Source organism: Pelmatolapia mariae, linkage group LG20, assembly GCF_036321145.2.
Source record: "Pelmatolapia mariae isolate MD_Pm_ZW linkage group LG20, Pm_UMD_F_2, whole genome shotgun sequence".
Classification (NCBI taxonomy): Eukaryota; Metazoa; Chordata; class Actinopteri; order Cichliformes; family Cichlidae; genus Pelmatolapia; species Pelmatolapia mariae.
This window is the reverse complement of record NC_086244.1, coordinates 9,214,065-9,231,567: the sequence shown is the minus strand read 5'-3', so window position 1 is coordinate 9,231,567 and position 17,503 is coordinate 9,214,065. Positions and strand designations below refer to the sequence as shown.

Sequence of the window (17,503 nt, the reverse complement as noted above, 5' to 3'; positions counted from 1 at the left end):
CATAGGCCACAAAATGCTTCTTTACATAGCTTTAACCTTTATTTAAAAATATTTCAGTGTTCTATGTCTCATCTTAGCTTAAACTATCTTATCTTTAATTAAAAATGACTTCTGTCTTTTTTAATACAATCACTGAGTCTAATTTCTTGGCAATCATTTTTTTTTTTTTTTTTTTTAATTTATGTTTCTCTTCTCGAGCTGACAGATCGCGTGCTCCTTTTCCTCCACCTGTTTTTCTCGTAGCCTTGTAGATGAACTTTTTCTTTCCCTGATATTTTTTTAAAAAAAATATATATATAAATATATATTAATTTTGACATCCAAATAGTTTTCTTGTTTTGAGCCACAGTGAATGTGTCAGGGGATATTCTGAAACGTATTTCACTTTCAACAAGACTTTCATCACTCTGGTGGACACACTTCGGAGAGGTGCGCCTTTTCTGGCTTCCTCCTCGGACACCATTGTTTCCATCGGAGTTTGTCATGGCTTTCTTGCCTTAGTGGTGCAGGCTTCTCTCTTACAACATCATCACCACTTTCTCTGCTTCACTTGGAGTGAAACGGGCTCAGCTGTATGCAGATTGCCCAAGCCTGCTGGGATAGAAAAAGTTACTGACATATTTATTGTGGTAAGAACAAAATAAGCCTGTGCATATGTTTCAAAAATTCAACAGTAATTTTGCATACATTACTTATTTTTTTGTGCAGGGCAAGAATGTAATGTTTAAGGAGAATGAAACAAGATATGAGACAATTATTCAGATTGTGACAACCAAACCTTTTGCCGCGGACTGTTTGAAATCCCTGTGTTGTCCATGAAGATGTTGATTAAACATGACTGCTCTGAAACATCTTCCTGCCTAAGGGAGGCAGAAGTGGAAGAAGGGAGGTGAGTAAGTAGAGAGAGTGAGAAAACTGAGGATTGACTGGGCAGGTTTGAACTTGAAAGCAATGAATGAGCATCCTTTCTTGTCTTAATCTGCTCCAGTTAGGGAATTATGCTATAGAAGTTAATACATTATCCACACAGAAGGTGCATTCAAAGGATATTTGACATGTTATTGCCACTACAGGCCCAGTTTTACTAGACACATCTTTATTTCCTCATTCATCTTGCAGTAAGAGCTAGAGTAAAGCTGGGAATTAGAAATATTTTTCTCACTGCAGAAGGCATCTCTGAGCGTGTAAGTACAATGTTTACTGTTAAGTACTTTACACAAGCCTCGTTGCCTTTGCTGCCGCAAGTCCTCCCCCACATTTCTCAGAAAACATGTTCAACCTGACAGGGGTGAATAGGTGAGGTGGATTTGCATTTTATTACAAAGTATGCACAATGTTTCAGGCATATTTTTGTGCACATACTGTTGAATGAAAAATAATTTGCTTTTGCATGACTTAAAGTCCCCAAAAGAGTGTCCGTTTTCAGCACTTTTTTTTTTAAACAGAAGTAGAGTAATTTATTTTTTAGCTACACACTGAAAGGTCCATGTTTTATTTGTTCTGGGGATTTACATTATGCAGTATCATATCCTCTGTGTCCACTCTCCACTCATCTGTCTGCCTCTTCTCTTCACCTTCCTTTCCTGTGAAAGGGAGAAGCTGCAAAGGTGGGTGGAGGCATGCCAGAGGGTACTGGCATATGGCTGGGAAATCGTAGCGCATTTTTGCATTCACCTGTGTTTTGGGACCATGGCCTGCATTCTGCTTTGCATCTTCAAACCAAAAAGAAAATTAGAAAATGGAAAACAGGAACGGGCTACTGGGCATTATGTTACTGTTGAATAGCGTGAGAATGTGCGTACGTGTACTTTTCATCATTTCAGGGCGCACAGACACGCTTATTTCGCTGCAGTGTGCACAGACATGGACTTGCCCGATAAAGGACACCTCTGCTTTGTTTATTTTGTTGAGGCACAGTGTTTGTGGGTTGTGTTCAACAAAGCATTAGTAGCTTCAACGGCTTAAAGTCTAAAAAAAGCTAAAATGGGGTGTCTCTGCTTGCTTGGCTCCCTGTGGTGCAGAAAATGTACAGTAGCTCTGTGTTAATGTAAACAACTCCACCTGTGTTTGCATACTATTACTTGAAACAACCAGTCAGAAAAGGGAAAGCAAAGGAAGCAGAATGAAACTACAGGCTGAAGACTAGCCAGACTGATTTCGCTGCAGGAGACATTGTTACGTTAGTTTAGTGCAAAGCCTTTAAAACACAAGCTAAAAAAAATGTGCTTCAAACATAATGCATCTGCTTGTAATGTTTGACAATAAAGGGTGTTTACCAGGAAGAGGAAGTGGTTGCAGAATGTAAATGCAGCTATACTGAACATAACCAACAGTGAGATGTCATTTATGAGTTTGCTCTGCACTTGATGCTGTTACTAAGACTTCATCTTGTTGAGATTTTCTGACTCAGATCATGATTTTAGATTTGTGTCTTGGATGCATGTGATCAACCTCTATAAACACAGAATCAGAGCTTCCTAATTGAAAAACTGGCGTATTGCTCCTGTTTGTCAGCACCTTGATCGTGACTCATCAAGGTCACAGGGTCACACTTAATTCTCAAAGGGTTCCCAGTACCAGTGAAATGCAGCATTCCCAGCCTCTTTTATAAAACAAAGGAAGAAACAGGGAGGTCTGGGATTTTTGCTTGTGATACTGAGTCAGACAGGAAGAGAAGAGGAAGCTGGAAGGGAGTGACGGAACCGGAAGACAAGGCTGTTTTCGTAGGAGTGAAGGGCACCATTTGACAGAGAAGGTATAAAAAAACAAACCCACTGAGAACATTTGCACTGGGCTAGTTAAGGAAAACTGAAGACCTGGGATCAGCTGACTAACCATGCTTTGGTGATCTCACCGGATCTGCATCTACAGCCTTGTAGATGATGTAGGTGTATGTTGAAGTGTAATACTCCAGACTAATGGGAAAACACAGTCTTTCTTAGTGGGTCCTAGGCAGACTGAAACAGCAGTGAACCAACCACCAAGTGTCCTAATTAGCCCACTTCAGCATGTTATTCTGCCCCAGCTGCTCCTATTTATGTTACTGATGAAATGCTGAATGGGGCTTTTTTCCCCCCTTGGTTACATTTTCTCGAGGGTAGCAAATAGTCGATTTTTATCGTTTTTCTCTTTCCTGTTATTGCAGTTTTTTGCTGGAGTATGATTATATGTTTTCTCTACTGCTGATGTAGTTTATGGGAAGCAGCACCAGCAGGGCTGTTTTGTTTGGCTAAAAAGGGTGGCTGCTAAGTACTCGATCCAATGTTTTGCCTCCCCATATCCCCCAACTAAGAAATGACAGAATCTGGTGATAGAGAGAAATACTCTGTTTGCCCACTGCTGTGTTTATGCTGACTCCATTGTGGGCTTTAGTTTCATCATATATTCTGCAATAGCACACTAATCATTGAAAGAGTTCAGTGAGATTTATCTGTTGAATGCAGCGAGCTGGCCTACTTGTTGAAACTTCATTTTACTGCTCTACTAAACCTGCAGACTATGATCACATTTAAAGTAGCATTTCTCCCTGAGCTTCATCATCTATGTGTGCGGCCTAAAGAAAGAGTTACTGAGGGAGAAGCTGCCACAGAGGAATTCAGAGTCTTGGTTTGGCATTGGTCATAGTGACCAAGTTAGGAAAGCTCGTTTCTTTGATTTATGTTCATTTATTATTCCTCTGTCTGTTTTTGAGTCGTGCCTTTGTTTCTCTTGGTCTTTCCTTTCACCCTCTCCTATGTTTATTGCACTTTTCTTTTTTGACTTTCTGTCTTTTTGTCTCTGCATCTTGCAATCTGGGATCCGGTCCCTGCTTACTTTACACCCTTAACAAAGAGACAGATGGTAATTTTAATCATCTTACTAGCAGAGATTAGTCTTTGATCAATTTTAATGCTCAGAACACAACCGCTACATTTAGCTTGACAAAGGGGGAGGCTGGGCTTGTAAAAGTGATTTGGTGACTAAGGAAAGGCAGAATACTCCAAGATAAGTCCTCTATCCAAGTATTTCTCATGCCCAACATTTTACATGCAGTCAAAGCGTTGTTAGAATTACAGTCTAGTTAATACTTGAGCTGGATTTGGGAAATTCGTTCTCTGATTTTTATTTTTTGTTTATTTTTTTTTGTATTTTTGTTTGTTGTAATACCCTGTTGAGACCTACTTATGTACATGCAAGTATATGTGATTACTTCTATGCTATGCCTTCCAGAGATCCAAGCCTCTTTGCTCTTTGGGTGACTATATCAAGATGTCGTACAAGAACACTACTGACAGATGGTTATATAAGGCTGGGTGGCCACATATAAAATATGGTCTCTGGTGTCTGCCTGAAGAATACAGATGGCCTGCCTGTCTACATGTTATATCTGCAGCAAGAGCAGGGAGAGAGACTCGGGAGTCTCTGGCCTGTGAAAATGAGTGTGAAGCACTTATTCCCAGAATGGCTATAGTAGCTCTTCATACAGCTCTGACACACTCAGAGCAGCTCTGTAGTCACAGATCGTGTACATTATAGGCATTTCACACGCATGCTTTGCTTGTAAATAATGTTGGTGTGTAGTTATTGTGGTTACATCAGTCAATTATATTGACATTTAGGCTGTTTACATTTCCGTAGTTCATCAAAAAGAGCAATACCTAGCCCAGAGCTGACGCAGCAGCAGAGTGGACCAAGCAACAAGCAAGCTAGCCAAGTGAAGTCTCTAGATCTTTACTATTCCCTGGTCGTTTGTGTCCGTGGCGCCGCTTTCAACATGGCGAGTATTGGATCTCTTTACTGATCCCTGTGCTTCATCACAGTGCGTATGCTGATGCTTGTAAAAATTGATCTAAGCGGCCTGGAAGATTTGTACTATATGCCTAATACACAGATTATGAAATATTTTTCAGCGATCAAAATAAGAACTTGGTCAATAGCCTGATGACTTTTGAAAGAAAATGGTTAATTAGTCTTTTTGTGCCAGCGAAACAAAAAATAATTATTGAAAGAAAATGTAATTGTTTGAAAGTGCTTCAGCCAGTCAACACATGAGTAAGTGGAGCTTTTTACATCCCAACACTCTGTGTAACGCAGCTTGTCAGACTCTTCCTTTATCTCTCCAGTATATGGAAATTGTCTTTTAGCTCCACTCGTATGCTTCAGCTGTGGCTGTATGAGACACTAAAAGATAACATTCCCATACTAAAGCAAAGTCCTCATAAGGAGGTTGGCATGGTTGGGGTAGGATATTTTCGAGAGACCCTGGTTCATTTCACATTTGGTCCGTTTTGTTTTGCACTATTTTTTTTTTCTCCCTCGCCTTGCTTTTTTAAAAAAAACCTTACTAACATTAGGATTAGGAAACATGCATGGTACCGGTTAAAACACACTCCTTCGAAAGTAACCCTTCTTGTTGACAAACGACAAGTTGGAAGTGACCCCTCAGTATCAGGTACGTGATACCTTGTCCATCAGGGTAGACAGACAAGGTTATCACATACAGTAAGTGGCATCTTGTGCCAGATGACACCTTGTGTGTAAGGGAGGTTCGCCATCAGTTTTGACAGTCACCATGAAAGTGGGCTGAATGAGCAGAATATGAATAATCTAAGTTTATGTAACTGGATCGCAGGTATAAGGACTACAGAATCAATGGAACATACAGCCACCAGTTAATGTCACATCATCTGGTTTGCCAATAGCAGTTAACAAGACAAAGAGCAGCAGATACCAGAAACCAATATTTTCACCATTTCTAAATTGCAGCACAAATCTGCAGTATGCTCTACTAAAAATGCGTTTTGGCTTATATCTGTTAAATTATACATCTGTGATCAGCCAGTATCGTTAGTCAATGCTGACTGTTGTACAGGCAGCATTCTTATCAAATTTGTTTGTACTTCAGCTGTATCATGTTTTATTTGTGTACTAGAGTTTTTCTAAATAAACATCTCATATGTTTAGCAAAGTTTATAACAGTCTTTGTTTTGTGTGTGTTTATTAGAAAAGTGTTTGCCTTGGTGATATGCCTGCTGGATTCTCAGGACACTATCTGACAGGAAACCAGCAAGTGCTGATTTTCCACCGTATCCCAGCCAGAACTGCATCCTGTACGGGGCTCACATGGAACAGGCCGGAAGGCATGCGTGTGTGCTTCAGCACTGATCCAGCAATTCACTCAGTCAGTCATCTGGCTTGCTCTCTGTGCTCTGTCCCTTCATATTCAGTCCTGTCCTGGCATAGCCTGGCAGCAGCTGCTGCACCCCTGAGGACGATCAGGTGGATTGTTATACGCCCACCATGCGCAAGACTGAGTTAATGCTTACTGCAGCACTCACTACTGCTTTATTATTCATATTCATTGCAAACCCTAGTTGGACTTGCATACAAATGTAGTGTAAGCTTTCCTGCGAGCTGTGGTCTGTAGTAGCAGTGTAACTTTGCTTTGCTTTGTACTGTACTTTACCCATTTGAGAAATGTTCGGAAAGCTTTCAAATCAGCCTTTGAAATTAAGCATTTCTTAATTGATTTAAAAGTAAAGATCTCCCAGTGGAGGAAAGTTTGCAGGTGGTTGCAGTTTTGTTGTGGTAACTGTGGCACATTTGGGTCCAATTCATCTCCTTTCTGCTCGCTTTATACCTGATGATTATTTTCAGTGTACAGACAGACAGTCACTACCTTTGTTTTTGTTTGTGGTCTGTTGTGCACAGTCTTGACAGTAACCAGGCCATTCTGCTTGCTCGGCATGTATCCTTCTGTGTGAATAAGCACCCAATTTCCTCACCACATGCTGTTATTGCCTCTCGTCCAAAGGGAGATTGGGCTAAGTAACTAACCACAGACTTGATTTTGTGGTGTTTTATCACCGCTGATGAAATTAGGAGGGCCTTGACCAGGCTGAGGTAGAGAGAGAAACAGACTGAGAGAACAGGAGAGAGGTTAAACCCTGCTCAGCTGTGTGATAATGCATCTGTTTTATGTGTCCAAGCAAAGAGCTCTCGAAAATAGGCTTTAATGGTCCTTAGACAGTAGTGTGTATTCGAGAGGCACACAACATTATGCTTGTGGTCAAAGCCGATTGTGAATACAATGGGTAAAAGTTTCTTTTCATCCTGTAGGGGTTTACAAAAAATACCACAACATTAATTTAAGTTTGCTTTGATACTTTACTGTACAAATATTAATTAGATTACCAGACAAAAAATGAGTGACATATGTTTATAGGTTTTTTCATATGTTTCCATATTAAGGTCACAGATTTTCAAGTCTCATTATCTTTGCCACTGTAAACAGAGATGCTGTTTGCCTTTGGTCTAACTTCAGTGTTTATTCAGGTTTTATGACAAAAAGGATTGGACTTTGTGAGGACAAAGAATGACTGTTATACTTCTGCACTCACTGTGGCAGGAAAGAAGAGTGGGTCATTAGGGTTAGGCGGTTTAACTTCTCACAAGTGCTGCCATTGCAAAGTAGCAGCCTTACGTTTGCGATAAGACAGTCCAGTGTGTTTGTACGGAACTGCGGCTGACCCTTTTAAGAGTTGGGGTTTGAGAGAACTGAGATCTGTGCTGAAGCTTAGAATGGAAGGAAAAAAATCATAGACCCAGTGTGACAGCTGTAGGTTCATGCTTTCAGTGTGACAGCAAAAAACATTTCACTTTTGTAAGAAGAAGCATTTGTTTATACAGTCTTGCTGTGTTTGTTAAAATTTCCATGGAGGAGTGTGGCTAGCTGTAAACAGAATAGTCCCAAAGAAAGCTGTCTGCTGTCCTGGATAAGCACAAGGAATTAAATCAGCCACATGCGCACTGACACAGACAGAACAACAACTTGTGTAAACACAACATATACACACTGCAGCTGCAGACATCGTCAGTCAATCCCATGACATCGGAAATGAGCAACTGAGTGACTCTTGTGTTTATTATCAGACTAAAAAAAAAATGACTCATAAAGTTCATGGAAGAGCGATGGGTGTTTATATGATTTTGCATAATGTAGTTTGTTTTTTTTCCCCCCATTTTGTCCTTCAATGCCGGTACTGTGCATCCTGCCAGCCAACTGTTCCGGCATTCAGAGCATTCACAGAAACTGAGGTTACATGCTCAACTGTTATTTTAATTGCACTGGCATATTATTGATTTTTAGCATTGATAGAGCTATATCTGGCACAGCAGTATAAATTTCTCTTACATCACAGATCACATTCTCACTGATCTAAGTTACACCACAGCCCTGGTTGTTGGGCAATACTTGTCACTATAATCAAAATTAAACCCACATACTACCTTATCTATAGCCTATCCTCTGTAAACCATGCAGGGATCCATAGTCACCATGTTTCTAGAGCAGTTCAACAGAAAAGTGCGTTTCCTGCTGAGTTTGTAGTGCCTGGTTGTTAGCCAACCCAGAGTAGCCTCATCCTTTCAACCAGCGTGTGATTACAGAGCTCCAGGCTATATCATACAGTCCTTAGATGAAACGGTAGCAGGAGAAAATGAAGGGATTACTTTGACTGACAGAATTCCCATCATTTTTTCCTTTCCTCCAAAATCTCTTGTATAACCATTCCTTCCCCCCCTCTGCATTTCCTGAATGAAATAACAGGTCTCGTCATGTAATGAGTAGATCTATTATACATTTAGACCAAAGAATAGTCCTGTGTAGATTTCACTCATCTTTGACCGTCTTTGACCTCCTCATTCCTTTCGCTTTTTGATTGATCTTCCTGTAGCCGGAGTGTGCCAGCCATGTTGTGCCAATGTTCTCCAGATAATGGAAAGACCATGCCAACTTCTGGAGTTATGGCTGCCGTAGTCTCTAACAGCCTTGTCAACTAGCAGCAGTTCTTGACATTCTTTCTCTTTTTCATACACCATCATTCATTCTGTTCCTTTTTTGGGTTTCGGTTTCCCTCTGTCTCCTTCTTTCTTAGACCCTTTCAGCATTAGTCACCTTGACCACTGAGCCATGCCTTAGGACTATGATCCAAGTTGAAGAAATGATGAAGCTGTGGGCTGTGGATGGAGAAAATTCATAGCACTACACAGTATATGGAAGCATATTTTACGCCATCTTCAGAGGTCTTCCTGCAGTGTTTCACACACATATGGAACATGTATGGAAGAAGTACTTAAATTCACACATTTCTGCTCACTTGCAGATCAGTTTGGTGGTGTTTTACTGTGGATTTGGCATGATATTTTTTTGACAGAAGGTTCAGTCCATCAGTGCCTTATTCTGACTTGGCAGCTGCACACCAAAGGTCAGAGTCCATGCTTTGTTTAGCAGACTGCAGATACAGGCAGATAACGCCTCTGCGGGGAAAGTCTGCTGATTTTTTTTTTTTTTTTTTTGAAGTAAATCAACGCAAACCAGTACACATAGACACATGCTATGATGATGCAGCTGCTTGCATCCACACATGCACACGCAGCTTGTGCTGGAGTGTGGTATTGCTTGGTTTAATGTCATCTGTGTCTTTTTTGGTTCGGCTGCCTTTACCTCTCTTATGTTCAGTGCTACAGCACAGAGTTTATGCAATCTGATTTCACCAAGGCAAGACGAACTGAGCCTTTCATGCATTTCATTTCTACTCACACAAGACGCGCAATTGCCCACTCGTTCAGACCAATGCCCCTTTGGCTGTCCTTTGCACCTGCTACCTGGCGCACCAGCCAAGTTCTACATTTTGCCAAGTTCATTTGTCTGCTTCACTGACTCTTAAATTTGCATTGAGATTTGGCCACAAAGAAGTTGCCTTAGATATGAGAAGAGCTATTTGTAGTTACGAGTTTCAAAATATTCGCTTTGCTGAACTGCCTAAATTCATAATGTCATGTAAGAGATCAGCTGAATTGATTTTATTCAAATGCTTCTTTCTCTGCTCAGTTCACGATAACCTCTTGAAAGGACAAAATGCTACTGTTTTTACAGGTGTTCAAAATATTGTGAGCTGTGTGTTTGCAAATTTCCTTTATTCAGTAATTCATAGGAAAGTGATTCAATTTCAGATACGCAAACCACTGAAACCCACCCCATCTACTTTAACTTAAATGGATCTCTCCACATCTAGCTTCCATTATACTATTATACTAGCGCAGCATCCATCGCGTACGTCAAAAGTAGTTAAGGCCCTTTGGTTTGATAAAATGTGTATGATGTCAATCAAAAAAAGCCTGATTCAATTTCAATCTGTGTATGAGCTGAGGTAGATATCTGATCCTGTGGTCTCCCCTGACATCCTGCTTTGTTTGTTTTCTTTGCCCACTGAGGATTTGCTCTGCTCTCGCTAAGGCCCTTTACAATTTAGATTTATGGAAATGCCTCCTAATAGAAATCTGCTCTCATCGGATGACAGACAGCAATGATGAGACGTACACCACATACGACTATGCTGGGATTGATTGAGAAGATCATGCCTCAGGATTCACCCTTCAAATGAATAAAAGCATGTAGAGGTTTGTTAGTTTTGTCAGTCAGAGCAAGAATTGAGAGGGAAAAGGAATAATTCATTTACATTTATGCTGCCACTATGTATTTGTGTATCTTTCATTGTAGCTGTGGATACGTACGTGTCTACGCTTGTATGAAAGTACAAGTTTAAATGTGTGCATGCCTGTGTGTTAGGAGAATGTAGCAGCTGTGGGAGCGGAAAAAAATAATTAGAGTAGCAGTGACACTGTAATCTCTTTAGTAAATGTTACTGGTTTTAGCTGCAATACCAGTGTGTTAAGTTTGTGAAGTGGGAGTGGAACTATGTAGAGACAGGGTTAAAGGGAAGGATTAGGTACACATGCCCTTGTTTGCACTGGGGAATAAGCGTCTATGCTAAGTCTTGACTATACCTGATGAAAAATGTTTTTATGTAAGTTTGTGGTGGGTTGTTCTAATCATTTTTATGTGTTTTCAGTAGAATAATGCTAAGGCTGGGGCACGACTGTGACTGCTTTCAACAAATGCAGCTCATTGACAAGCAGTTCAAGGCCTCGCTGTACGCCTCTAAACTGAGATGCTCATGAGCAAGTGCACTGATATGGGTCACTAACAAAGATAGTGCTATTAAATACTGGATGCAAAGTGCTCTGTCAGAGTGCCCAGAGAGCTCATGCTTAATTGTGAGCAACTGTGCATTAATTTACTATGCATCGCTAAATTGCAGCTCTTTCAGCCATAGCTCAGAGCCTCACACATATCATGTCAAAAGACAAACAACAACAAAATGGCTTATAAAAAGGTCAAATTAAAACATTTACACAGTGATGGTTTTAATTTAGCTGCTCTGGACTATTTTTATGTTATGAGGAAGGCTTTAATGACAGTAATTTCCCCCTGGTTATTAGGGTTTTTCTTTATGGTGGAATTTTGAATCGTTACACAAGAAAATATTGGGCATAACCAACCACGTCCAACATCACAGCACAGGAAACCAGACAGAATTAAATGATAGTTACTGGAGGGCTTGTGGTTTCTGAGGGTGTTATCCCTTTGTTGCTATTGGGTCGTAGCAGGAGAAAATGCTATGTTTCCTTGCAGTGGCTGGAAGGATGGATGAATGGAGAATAGTTTTCCTGGAAGCTGACAGATCGTACTGGCACTGGAACAGAGAAATTCATTTCCTATTGTCACAGAAGAATGTATGAATATAACTCCAGCTCAACAACATAAGACACTAACGAGGCCTCTCATTATTTCTTTTCCTGATAGCAGAAAAGAGAGAGGACTAATAAACAAACCTCTACTGCTAATACTTTTTATTGGTTCCTATAGAAGGAGATCTCCCCTTGGGGAATATAAAACTTTCTATTTTTACTGTCCAAATTGCCACATCCACTGAAAGGTTTACCAGAAAATGAATAAAAAAATCCAACACATTTTTAAACCTTTTAACGGTACTTTTCCCAACTAGATAGTTGAGAAAAGTTTTGTTCCAAATTGTCTCTTTGATTCGAAGCATATCACTTTCACTTAAGCTTTCAAATTTCGCGCTTTACATTAATCATTGAGGGAATAACACATTAATCCAAGGCATGAAATTACGATCTCCCATTTCCTTTTTTTTTTTATCCAACAACAATGGATTCAGCACCATAAATGGATTTGGTTTACATTCTTTATCTTCTGCAGTACAATTGCTGTAAATATGAATTTAACAGATGAAGCAAATTTGGCTGGAGTGTTAAGAAGCTTAGGATGTGGAGAGAATAAAGGGGGGGAAAGCACAAAAGCAGAAGACCTGCTGCCTATTTGAGGGTGATGGAGCTTTAGGGTTGCTCCTGCTTCAAAGACAAATTCCTTCTCTCCTGTGCCATTTTGCTAGTTGCTGGACTACCCTCAGGCTGTTTCTTTCCAACCATCAGTGAGGGTTTACTTAGCTCTCGTTTTGCAGTTCACCACTTCTTTATCCTTGTCCTGTACCTAATGTTGCTCTTGTGCATATTTTTAAAGTGCTACAATCCAGCTCCTTTGACCACAGTTGGCATTGTCACAGCATCATGCCCAGTGGCTGGGGAAATCACCAGCATTTCAGCAAGAGACCCACAACCAGTCACAGTGACAGTGCACATGCAGCCAGTGGGACCAGTTTGTTTAACAAGCACTCTGAAGCAGCCTGGCTGAGTGTGCCAACACAGTGTTTTGTGTGCCTGACTATTCATTATGAATGGGAAGTCTTGCAAAAACTGTCTTTTCTCCAAGCCATGATCACAGCTTGCGTTTGTGCAGGAACGTGAGTTCTCTTCCGTCTCTCTTGACATGAAGATCTGCTTTCTTTGCCTTCTACGTCTGCCAAAGAGACTGTCATATGAGTGTGAGTGTTAAAATGGAAATCTACTGAGAATGACCATAAAGAATTTCGTTTTGTTATATAATTTTTTCCATTTTCTATTCTTATATGATGTTACACCCTGACGCTGACAGTTTTGTCATCATGGCAGTCTATCATTCTTTTTGTGCCACGGCTACAATTGTGAAACATCTGCACACTGAATTTATTTCAGGAACAAGACTTTTTTGGTTCATCCGCTCACCCTATGTTTAAAAGAAAAATAAAAAGTCGATTGTCATCCGTGCCTCATCATTAATGGCAAAAATCTCATGTAGTGAAAGTCTGAATTTTTATTCAGAACTACTAGCTGCAAATGTGGCTATATTCTAGTTTACCTGTAATTCAATGTCAACATAGTCATGCCCTCTTCTTTTTCCAGGTCACTAGTTAACTATGTTTAAGTATGAATAATTTCTGTTTGCATTTATATGTTAATTTTCTTTTACTTAATTCTGACTTGTCACAAACAAAAGAAAGATATGGCTTTGAACTAAAGAGCACACTGCGGGATCGAGTTTTGTTCGTATTCTTTTAAAGTCTTCAGCTGCATACTACTGTGGAGTGCTATGTCAAGTGCAACAAAGAGGTGGTCATGCAATCAGCTTGAACAAAGACTTCGTTCCCTGTGTTATTGAAAGCAATATGAGGGGATAACCTTTTTGTGGAGGTTTTTATTTACACCATTCAGTCACTCTTTTTCTTTGCATGGGCAGCTGTTGCCACAACATAAGGGACTGATGTATGATTTCACTCCTGACAACTGAGGAAACGTAGGAAAAATAAAAAGCAGAAGAAGAAAAGATAGATGGCCTTAAAACATTGTATATACATACGATTAAAGCGTGGAGGTGGAGCGTAGGATCTAAAGGGCAAAAGGCTTTGGGGCTTGAGCGAAAAGCTAGCTCAGCAGGAAACTGATTATGCCACCAAAGGGATCCACTTTGCAAATCTACCATGTACAAACTCAAACAAAGGAGCATGGCAGCATGCAGGCAACTGAAAGTGAGGGTGGGGGTCTGACCCTTGCTGTTTTTTAGAGTCACTGGCACTTTTATGACCATCCTAATAAAGTGCTTTTGGGACAGCGCACCTCCCACACCTCTGCCTGTGCACACACACCAAGAACAGGTTGACTGGGCTTTAGGACAGTGTTTCTGGACACATAGATCAATATGCTTCCTTAGGGCTATATTTAAGATGGTGCTGTGTAGTATACTCGATCACAAGGAGTAGGGAGGGACCCTAAGATGGCCATTAACGGATTTGGATCGAGGTCTATGAAAGGGCTGACACGGTTCAAAGGGACCCCTAAATTACCGCTGCAAATCAAACCTGCCTTGAACACGTCACAATGTAAGCTGGCTATTCAGTATCTTCCCATACAATGTTCCCTCCCCTTTTTCAGTTGCTTGTTAATTCAAGGTGCAGTTGCTGATTATTCAGGCCACATCTTTTCACCCTTGATTCTCTCTGCCCTCGCTGCTGGAAATGCAAATCTGGAGCGTGACAAACGACGTAGGGCCGTCTCTGACACATTCAAGCCCCTGGCGTCCCCATGTCACTCCCCAGCTTACCACCTCCAGCGCCATAGTAATTACCCTTGTTGGATCGCTACGCCTAATCGTACTTGATTTTAGGATGCACTGCCATTCTCTCCACTTGTTAGCCCCTCACACTACTTGGTTCTGATAGAGTACACCGATAATACTTGGGGAATGAGACACACTCATACATACATCAGATGTTCTATTAGTTAATCGTTGCATGAGGATGTTTTGTACATGTCTATTACAGTGGAGGGATTAATTATAGGCAGCACAAAAATCACCTTTAAATGAATCAGCTGTGATCTGAGCACACCAGTAGGAGAGGAACTTGATTTATAAACAATGAATAAATAAATTGTATAAAAGAATAATTAATAGATTCAGAGTCTATAAAAATGAGCCCCTTAAAGAGCAAGAGTAGGGGTGTGTGCAAGTGGCTTCCAATTTGTTCTCAGTTTGTTCCAGTAATGAGATCCAGGCCGTCTTTTCCAATGGATGAGATAATTAACTCCTGGGGACAGACTGCGTGGAGCTCTCTTGGTTTTATGGCACATGGAGAGAGATCTTTACAGCCCAGGCTGAGCATGGTTGCATTAATTGTAGCGTGATACATTTTGACTAATATAGTATATCAAAATGGGCAACTGATAGGGGATGTGTTTAAAGAAATCGTGAGGAAGGGGTCAGTATAAAAATAAAAAGAAGTGAATGATGTTTTAAGGATAACAAAGCACACAACGTTAAGCTGTGTGCTAATGTTTCTGGTATGGCATGGTCTCTAATATTGAAGGTGTGTTTTAGGTTTTCCTTTGTAGGTAAGCCCTATCATCTGGACTCAGAGATGGAGTGATTAGACGTTGGTGGTCAAAGATCAAACATTAGGTCACTACAGATTAATGTCTATGGATTTCTGAAGGAAATATTCCTTAAATCTGCCCCAAATATTCACTTGCACTCAGGGATGAACTGATTAGATCTTGGTGGTCAGTAGTCAAGGCCACTGTGATGTTATGCCCATCCCATTTGTGAATGGAATATATTTGGAATTTTGTCCAAATTGGACACAATTATTCACTTTGATTTAAAGATAAACTGCCTAGATCTGCCCTGGTCAAAGTTTCAGCTACTAAAATCCTCATAAAGGGTTATGGACAATAACTCAGAAATACAGATGCTAATTATGACAATATTCTAAACAATTTCTAATAAAATAAGTGAATATAATACATGTGTAAAAGGTTAGCTTCACTGAAGTGTCACATTGTTTTGGAAGAAAAAGACAGTCAGTCTCACAACACAGCGACCTTGCTTTTAGTGAGCAATGTCTGTTTTAGCTTTTTTTTCTGTTCTTGGAAACCTCTTACTCAGTGTGTGACAGCAGCAGCGCTAGCATGAGTCAGGTCAGGCTAATTTCCGTTGCTGTAACCTGCCCTGTCCTTTGGAATGTGCACCATAATGGTTTCCACCAATTGTCTATTCTCCACAGCTCATTGCTTTATTAAATTTGAGCATTTTATTCCTTTTCACTTTGAAACACTCTTAAATGCATCTTCTTCGTGTGACATGTGACTCAGCTGTGACAATTTATAACTTTTCTCTTTGTTTCTTGTTTTCTTTTACAGAAACATGTGAAAAACCTTGTGAAGCTTGACCTGCAAGATAGCCTTCAGCAACACAAAGGCAAAGGTCTCCTCCACGTATTCATTACATCCATTCTCTCAACTCCCTTAGCAATTTCCTTCCAGGCCTGTTAAACATGGAGGGCCAACAAGCATTTCGCAGAACTTTATCACTTAACCCTAAAGTGGGACCAATGGCTGCTCTACTAGGCTTCTGGCTCATAGTAATACCTGCCTTATCCAATGGGCAGACTTTCACTAGTTTCCACCCTGAACGTCGGGACTGGGTATTCAACCACCTGACAGTTCACCAAACCACAGGCGCTTTGTATATTGGAGCAGTCAACCGTGTGTACAAGCTCTCAGGCAACCTGACTCTTCTAGTCTCCCATGACACAGGCCCAGAGGATGACAACAAGGCGTGCTACCCTCCTCTGATTGTCCAGCCTTGTTCTGAGCCTCTTGTCTCAACCAACAATGTCAACAAGCTTCTCTTAATTGATTATTCCCAAAACCGGTTGCTGGCCTGTGGCAGCCTGTACCAGGGAGTTTGTAAACTCCTCAGATTGGATGACCTCTTTATCTTAGTGGAGCCATCCCACAAGAAAGAACACTACCTCTCTAGTGTAAACCAGACAGGGACTATGTATGGGGTCATTGTGCCTTCGCAGGGCCAGGATGGGACCCTGTTTATTGGCACAGCGGTAGATGGCAAACAGGACTACTTTCCTACAATCTCCAGTCGAAAGTTGCCCCGTGACCCAGAATCCTCTGCTATGCTTGACTATGAATTGCACACAGATTTTGTGTCCTCCCTCATAAAGATACCATCAGACACACTGGCACTGGTCTCTCACTTTGACATCTACTATGTTTACGGCTTTGCCAGCGGCAGCTTTGTTTACTTCCTGACTGTTCAGCCCGAGACACCAGAAAACAGCATGTCGTCAAGCGGATCCGGCAGTGATCTGTTTTACACTTCTCGCATTGTTCGCCTCTGCAAAGATGACCCCAAGTTCCACTCCTATGTTTCCCTGCCTATTGGCTGTGTGAAGAGCGGTGTTGAGTACCGGCTACTGCAGGCTGCCTACCTTGGCAAGCCAGGACGTGTTCTCGCTGCATCACTCAATATCAGTGCCCACGATGATGTGCTCTTCACCATCTTCTCTAAGGGCCAGAAGCAGTTCCATCGCCCACCAGATGACTCAGCGCTCTGCGTCTTCACCATTCGTGACATCAATGCACGAATTAAGGAGCGCCTGCAGTCCTGCTACCAGGGAGAAGGAAACCTGGAACTTAATTGGCTGCTTGGGAAGGATGTGCAGTGCACCAAAGCGGTGAGTTATACTAAATGGATGACAAACACTTCATGCTTTACATGCACCCATCCACAGATCTCCAGATCATCCAGAGTGTGAAAGGGATTACAATTGAAATAACCCTCTTCCATATGGTAACAATGTGAAAGAGGATTTGAAAAACTTGAAACTCTTGTCATTGGGAAATATTATTGGGACAGTATAGGAAATAA

At 41.0% G+C, this 17,503-nt stretch overlaps 1 protein-coding gene across 2 annotated transcripts in view; it reads left to right on the top strand.

Moving 5' to 3' along the window:
* Window positions 1-17,503, top strand: part of plxna2 (plexin A2) — a 160,267-nt gene that overhangs the window by 8,464 nt on the left and 134,300 nt on the right. For both annotated transcript variants that reach the window (XM_063465510.1, XM_063465509.1), the window contains exon 2: window positions 15,976-17,309. In XM_063465510.1, the coding sequence (XP_063321580.1) occupies window positions 16,110-17,309 (1,200 nt within the window). In that variant the 5' untranslated portion in view covers window positions 15,976-16,109. The remainder of the gene's footprint in view (window positions 1-15,975; window positions 17,310-17,503) is intronic.